The following is an 8,016-nucleotide window of genomic DNA, read 5'->3' on the forward strand; positions in this document are numbered from 1 at the left end:
TGCCCCCCATCCCAGTCCTGCTGCCCCCATCCCAGTCCTGCTGCCCCCCATCCCAGTCCTCTGACCCCATCCCAGTCCTGCTGCCCCCCATCCCAGTCCTGCTGCCCCCATCCCAGTCCTGCTGCCCCCCATCCCAGTCCTGCTGCCCCCATCCCAGTCCTGCTGCCCCCCATCCCAGTCCTCTGACCCCATCCCAGTCCTGCTGCCCCCCATCCCAGTCCTGCTGCCCCCCATCCCAGTCCTCTGACCCCATCCCAGTCCTGCTGCCCCCCATCCCAGTCCTGCTGCCCCCATCCCAGTCCTGCTGCCCCCCATCCCAGTCCTCTGCCCCCCATCCCAGTCCTGCTGCCCCCATCCCAGTCCTGCTGACCCCCAGTCCTCTGACCCCATCCCAGTCCTCTGCCCCCCCATCCCAGTCCTCTGCCCCCCATCCCAGTCCTGCTGCCCCCCATCCCAGTCCTGCTGCCCCCCATCCCAGTCCTGCTGCCCCCCATCCCAGTCCTGCTGACCCCCATCCCAGTCCTCTGGCCAGGGGCCTCGATGTGGATCCAGGGTGTCACTTCCTGTTCCTGTTCTGTTCCTGTTCACATGAGGGCCTTCCTCTGGGGGTCTGCAGAAACCAGGAAGAATAGATCCAGGATGCTGAGGGGGCGGGGCTTCAGGGATTCACCGGTTCCACGTTTGGTGAGAAAAGACGCGGTGAGTCCAGCCCGGGGTGGATCTGGATCTGGATCTGGATCTGGATCTGGGTCGGGGGCGTCACGGCGTTCTTCTGAAGACCACCAGATCCACCCCAGAACCACAGACTGGACACGGAACAAGACGAGTCTCCGTCCTCCGGGACGAGCAGCAGTGAGACCTGTCCCGGCTGTCCGGGGGCCACAGCGCCCCCCGCCTCAGTGGTGAGGACCGGTACTGCAGGCCTCGGACCGGCCTCACTGCTGTGGTCCAGGTAGGGCTGCACAATTAATCGAATTTTGATCATGATCACGATTTTGGCTGCTGCGATTAAATTTAGATGATCGTCGCGATTTTTAAATTGAAAAAACGGGCTCTGTTGCGTGTCAAATCAAGCACTTTTTTAATCCAACAATCAGCCAACCACCAGGGGGCGACCTGAGCCGTGTAGCTCCTGCTGCCTTTAGGGACACTCCGTAAAAGTAGCTGCTGATGGACGCCACTGCGGTGTCTCATGGGGCATTCACACCGGATGCGTCCCGGGCGTCGTCGACGCTCGGGACGCCTCGAAGCTGACGCTTGTGACGCTTTAAACACGACGCTTGACACCGGGTGGTCACAAAGCTCGCGACGCTCGCGACGCTCTTGATGCACGTCAGTTAATTTGCGCGCTGGAGGCTGATTTCTGTTTCCAGCTCTGGCGGATCGCATCAGGAGAGCGGCTCGGCTTTATTTGTTAAATAAAGCTAGACCGCGTCGTCGTCGGAAAAGTGGCTATTGGCTGGTCTGCTCCTCTCTGCTCTGCCTGCAGCAGGGGGCGCTGCTGAGACTGACCGCTTGTGAGCGCTTTGGGACGGGGGAGGGGCTCACGCAGCACCCGCTGCTCATTGACGACAGCAGCGAGACGTCCTGTCACGTCTCCAGAGCACCAGAGAAGGTTGCTAGATTTGTCGCTAGTTGCTTTTGACAAAAAAACGCTGCCAAGAGGCTTTGGAAAGTCGCCAGATTTAGCGAGAAAGTCGTCAAGTTAGCAACACTGGCTGGCCCGCATCGGTGCTCGGACCACTCGTAGTGACGTAGCACCGGAGGGATCGTCTCTGATTGGCTGACGCTCAGCGGCAGCGCGTCGAAAGTTCAGTTTTCCCAACTCTCAAAAAGCAACGCTCACGACGCTCCTGACGCCGGGGACGAGCGTCGTGGGCGTCGACGCTCGAAACGCTGGAAAAGCGACGCTCATGACGCTCCTGATGTGCCGCCCCGCCGCCCGCCGCTCCACGACGCTCGTCCACCATCGACTTTGCATAGAAAAGCGCCGCTCACGACGCGTCCGGTGTGAACGCACCATCAGTCAGCTGTTAGCTTAGCTGTTAGCCACCGACGAACTAGCTGGCTTTGAACGATTCCTTCATGCTCAAACATCAGTCGATGGAACGCATCTCAACTTCTGTACCGGTGGAAAGAAGATGTAAACGCTGAGCGTCTCGGACGGAACGGGAAAAGCTGTTATTGACGGACAGTTCAGGATGTGAGCGGCGTAGCGGCGGCTTGGAGAGAACGAGGGAATCATTGTTCTGGTAGGTTTCATTTCTGGGTTTAGCGTGGCTGTTTACTGTTCTTTTGTTGTTTTATCTTCATCTTGTTGTTCAGTGATCATCGTGTTGCTCTCAGGGGTTAGAATGCAGCAAGTGACGGTCGCTCAGCTGTGAGGCGTTCAGGTTCCAAAGTCAGAATCCGGCTCTTTTCAGAACAGAGGTCTGGTCAAACGTTTGTAAAAACTCACAGTCGGCGCGTCTATATGTTCGTTTCTAAGGGAAAGCGATCGTTCACAACATTGACATGGTTCTAAATAGTTGTTTAGATTCTAATTAAAACATCTTCAATTATGTGCGCATGCACACCAGACTTCACTGAAGTGCTGAAGACGCACATCTTCAATTTGACACTTGTTTGTTTAAAAAAAAAGTGCAATAAAAAGGTATGTTTTACATAACATAATGAATAATCGTGATGAATAATCGTGATTACAATATTGACAAAAATAATCGTGATTATCATTTTGGCCATAATCGTGCAGCCCTAGGTCCAGGATCATGGTCAGGCAGAAATAATGATGATAAAGTAAAGGAAATACCCCGAGAACCCCCCATGACTCCACAGACCCTGTCCTCCACAGACCCTGTCCTCCTGTCCTCCACAGACCCTGTCCTCCACAGACCCTGTCCTCCACAGACCCTGTCCTCCACAGACCCTGTCCTCCTGTCCTCCACAGACCCTGTCCTCAGTACAGGACCAGGACGGAGTGAGGACACTGAGGAACTGTCAGTTTTGGTTGATCTTGGTGGTGCCAGGGGACAAAGCCGTAGTGTTTAGCCTGGAGGAATACCACAGTTCCCATGAGGCCTAGCGCGTGGCGTGGTGAAACGCTCCGGTGGCGTGCTGTGGGACTGAACTCCCGACGTTTGTTTCCAGCGGCTGTGTGAAGGACGGACAGCGAAGAGGTCATGAATCTAACGGAGAAACCATGTTCCATCATGAAGAGCACGCCGTGAAGCAGAGTGTCCAGGGAGCAGGGCTCCTCCGCCGTCCGGGGTTCCTCCACCCTCCTCACAGCTGTTCCGTCCAGGGTTCCTCCGCCCTCCTCACGGCTGTTCCGTCCAGGGTTCCTCCGCCCTCCTCACGGCTGTTCCGTCCAGGGTTCCTCCGCCCTCACAGCTGTTCCGTCCAGGGTTCCTCCGCCCTCACAGCTGTTCCGTCCAGGGTTCCTCCGCCCTCACAGCTGTTCCGTCCAGGGTTCCTCCGCCCTCCTCACAGCTGTTCCGTCCAGGGTTCCTCCGCCCTCCTCACAGCTGTTCCGTCCAGGGTTCCTCCGCCCTCCTCACGGCTGCTCCGTCCAGTGTTCCTCCGCCCTCCTCACAGCTGTTCCGTCCAGGGTTCCTCCGCCCTCCTCACGGCTGTTCCGTCCAGGTGGAGCAGCACTGACGCCCTCAGCTGACGGAGGCTCGTTCAGCTGCTGGAGGTCGACGAATCGTCTCAAAAGGTTGAAAAGCTCCTGGGCGTGGCTTTAACGTGGCCCAGAGACGTGCACGTTACTCGGGTTCTGTGAAGCAGAATGAAGCTCACAGAACATTCCACTCTGTCGTGTTCTCCACTGAATCAGCTGTTCTGCTGGGTTCTGCTTCGTCCTCCTCTGTCATGAAGAACAAACCAGAACAGAACCTGCAGCAGGTGAAAACCAGACATTACAATGTTCTGCGGTCTGCTCAGTCACTGAAGAGAAGCCCAAACAGCCATTTTCACATGAAGTGATGAATTTCTTTCTCCTGAGAATGAATTTCTGTCTGATTTTAGCCGTTACAGAGTGGAGTCAGAACGATGTGGGACCGTTCTCTCCTAAAGCTGGAGTCCTGAAGCAGGAGGATTTTCCTGTTTTCAGGAGACAGTTCAGACAGCATGATGTTATACTGTGTCCATTTCAGTGGTGTGAGACTTTTATCTTTCCTTTGTTTCTCACTTTACTCATTGTGCTGCTTCAGGTTGTTTTATTTTATTTCTCATTCTTTATTTTTTACATCAGTGTGGTTTAGTATCAATTTCGTTAAGGTTTTTTTTCCATTGTCTTTACAATAATTGTGAACCTTTTATTGTAGGACTTGTATTAATAAAGAAAGGATTCTGAAACGTCTGTGTTGAAAGTTATGTTGGTCTTCATATAATCTGAGCAACAAAATAATCCTAAAGTCAACCAGACCCTGCAGATGCTGCGACTACAGCTGGAAGGTTTGGCTGCAGGAGGATTAAATGATGTAATGTGTAGAAAAATCCAGGAAATGCTGTAAGCCACGCCCACTTCTCTCAGACAGCAGAGCAGCGCCTGGTAGCTAGCCTGGTGTGGAGCAGCTAGCTGCAGAGCATCAGTCGCCATGGTAACTAGTCCTGGTAGCTAGCCTGGTGTGGAGCAGCTAGCTGCAGAGCATCAGTCGCCATGGTAACTAGTCCTGGTAGCTAGCCTGGTGTGGAGCAGCTAGCCGCAGAGCATCAGTCGCCATGGTAACTAGTCCTGGTAGCTAGCCTGGTGTGGAGCAGCTAGCTGCAGAGCATCAGTCGCCATGGTAACTAGTCCTGGTAGCTAGCCTGGTGTGGAGCAGCTAGCTGCAGAGCATCAGTCGCCATGGTAACTAGTCCTGGTAGCTAGCCTGGTGTGGAGCAGCTAGCTGCAGAGCATCAGTCGCCATGGTAACTAGTCCTGGTAGCTAGCCTGGTGTGGAGCAGCTAGCTGCAGAGCATCAGTAGCCATGGTAACTAGTCCTGGTAGCTAGCCTGGTGTGGAGCAGCTAGCTGCAGAGCATCAGTCGCCATGGTAACTAGTCCTGGTAGCTAGCCTGGTGTGGAGCAGCTAGCTGCAGAGCATCAGTCGCCATGGTAACTAGTCCTGGTAGCTAGCCTGGTGTGGAGCAGCTAGCCGCAGAGCATCAGTCGCCATGGTAACTAGTCCGGAATAAACTTGGCCAGCTTTTGTGCTACCGACTTGAGGCTAACTTCATCCAGGATCACCACAGTTTGCCAGCTTCATCCCTGATCCTGGTTTTGTGCAGAACCCCCCAGCCCCCCAGGTGTCTCTGAAAACATGAAGACAAGAGGAAAAAAACAACCTGGCGGATTCTGACCGGACGTTGGACTGAGACTGGGATGCTGCTGTTTGGTGTCATGGACATGTGGTGTTATGGATCTATTGGTGTCATGGACATGTGGTGTTATGGATCTATTGGTGTGACACACATGTAGTGTTATGGATCTATTGGTGTCATGGACATGTGGTGTTATGCATCTATTGGTGTCATGGACATGTGGTGTTATGGATCTATTGGTGTGACACACATGTAGTGTTATGGATTCATTGGTGTCATGGACATGTGGTGTTATGGATCTATTGGTGTCATGGACATGTGGTGTTATGGATCTATTGGTGTCATGGACATGTGGTGTTATGGATCTATTGGTGTCATGGACATGTGGTGTTATGGATCTATTGGTGTCATGGACATGTGGTGTTATGGATCTATTGGTGTCATGGACATGTGGTGTTATGGATCTATTGGTGTCATGGACATGTGGTGTTATGGATCTAGTGGTGTCACAAACATGTAGTGTTATGGATCTATTGGTGTGATGGACATGTGGTGTTATGGATCTATTGGTGTGATGGACATGTGGTGTTATGGATCTATTGGTGTCACAAACATGTAGTGTTATGGATCTTGGTGTCATGGACATGTGGTGTTATGGATCTATTGGTGTCATGGACATGTGGTGTTATGGATCTCTTGGTGTCACAAACATGTAGTGTTATGGATTCATTGGTGTCATGGACATGTGGTGTTATGGATTCATTGGTGTCATGGACATGTGGGTGATGAAAAAGGGACGGACTGAGCTTCGGGGGTTTTATTGTCTCTCGTCGTTGCACTCTGTGCTGCAGGGACAGCCGTGTCCCCCGGGGGACGCTGTCCATCAGGATCGCACGCTGTGTCTCTGGCAGACGAAGCGCAGCCGGGTGGAGCAGTGCAGGTCGTTGAGACGGCCGTCAAAGTGAAGGTGAGCGCAGTCCTCGTCCCCCAGTCCCAGTCCATGACGCGTCCAGGCGTCCGGCTGTCCGGGCATCCACTGCCTGAAGGAATGGACAGAGACACGGAAGGTCCACACAGGAAGTGGAGGGACAGGAAGGGGAGGGACAGGAAGTGGAGGGACAGGAAGTAGAGGGACACACAAGAAGTCCACACATACGGGAACGACCATAGCTCCTGTGGACAGACTTCCAATGGGAGAGATTTCAGGTGTGTGTGTGTGTGTGTGTGTGTGTGTGTGTGTGTGTGTGTGTGTGTGTGTGTGTGTGTGTGTGTGTGTGTGTGCGTGCGTGCGTGTGTGCGTGTGCTGGAGGTGACCTCTGACCTGCGGTTCATCGCATACGGGGTCTGGTTGACCCACTCCCAGCTGCCCCGCTCGTCCGTCAGCCCGATCCAGTAGAAGGTTCCCGAGGTGTGGCGGGTCACAAAGTCCTGACGGGTGGGGGACAGAAGGGCGGGGGACAGACGGGTGGGGGACAGACGGGTGGGGGACAGACGGGTGGAGGACAGACGGGTGGGGGACAGACGGGTGGAGGACAGACGGGTGGAGAACAGACGGGTGGAGGACAGACGGTTTGGGGACAGACGGGTGGAGGACAGACGGGTGGGGGACAGACGGGTGGAGGACAGACGGTTGGGGGACAGACGGGTGGAGGACAGACGGGTGGAGGACAGACGGGTGGAGGACAGACGGGTGGGGGACAGACGGGTGGAGGACAGACGGGTGGAGGACAGACGGGTGGGGTACACAGGTTAGAGAGACAGGTGGGGGACAGAGGTGGAGAACAGTGGCTGTGGACCAGCAGGGGGAGAGAGACAGCGTCTCACCCAGTCCTTGTCCGTCAGCAGGACAGCCAGGTGTCCCTGCTGTCCGTTGCAGAAGTCTCTGGCTTCGTGCCAAGACAAAGACTGTCTGCTGAACAGGAAACAGCTGGACGTGAAAGGGTCCCAGCCCAGGGGACAGCAGCCCACGTCCACAGAGCCTGAGACACGAGACAGGGACAGACACCCAGAGACAGTCAGACACACCGAGACAGGGACAGACACCCAGAGAGACTAAGTTTCCTCATGCTAACAGCTGTCTCATGCTAACAGTTGTCTCATGCTAACAGCTGTCTCATGCTAGCAGTGTCCTCATGCTAACAGCCGTCTCATGCTAACAGTTGTCTCATGCTAGCAGTGTCCTCATGCTAACAGTTGTCTCATGCTAGCAGTGTCCTCATGCTAACAGCTGTCTCATGCTAACAGTGTCCTCATGCTAACAGCTGTCTCATGCTAGCAGTGTCCTCATGCTAACAGCCGTCTCATGCTAACAGTTGTCTCATGCTAGCAGTGTCCTCATGCTAACAGTTGTCTCATGCTAGCAGTGTCCTCATGCTACGGAGCTGCTGACGTACCGTTATTCATGAAGCGCTCCAGAGAACATTTGAGACCGTCGATGGTTCTGCGGAGACTGTCCAGGGTGGACAGCTGCGTCAAGGCCTCGGACACTGGAACCCAAAGTAGGAGGTCCTCAGGGTGGAGCACTGGGCCCCTGGAGCTCCTCAGGGGGGAGTTCTGGGCCCCTAGAGCTCCTCAGGGTGGAGCACTGGGCCCCTAGAGCTCCTCAGGGGGGAGTTCTGGGCCCCTAGAGCTCCTCAGGGGGGAGTTCTGGGCCCCTGGAGGTCCTCAGGGGGGAGTTCTGGGCCCCTGGAGCTCCTCAGGGGGGATTTCTGGG

At 54.8% G+C, this 8,016-nt stretch overlaps 1 protein-coding gene across 1 annotated transcript; it reads right to left on the bottom strand.

The window, feature by feature from the left end:
- Positions 1-6,120: 6,120 nt before the first annotated feature.
- On the bottom strand, positions 6,121-7,789 carry LOC115385778 (C-type lectin domain family 10 member A-like; the record flags this gene model as incomplete). The annotated part of the gene is given in 6 exon segments (XM_030087848.1): positions 6,121-6,148; positions 6,199-6,230; positions 6,232-6,343; positions 6,625-6,731; positions 7,128-7,282; positions 7,697-7,789. Coding segments are annotated over 6 exon segments (527 nt in total), but the record flags the coding sequence as incomplete, so codon positions are not given.
- Positions 7,790-8,016: the final 227 nt, after the last annotated feature.

The sequence above is a fragment of the Salarias fasciatus genome, unplaced genomic scaffold (assembly GCF_902148845.1).
Source record: "Salarias fasciatus unplaced genomic scaffold, fSalaFa1.1, whole genome shotgun sequence".
NCBI lineage: Eukaryota > Metazoa > Chordata > Actinopteri > Blenniiformes > Blenniidae > Salarias > Salarias fasciatus.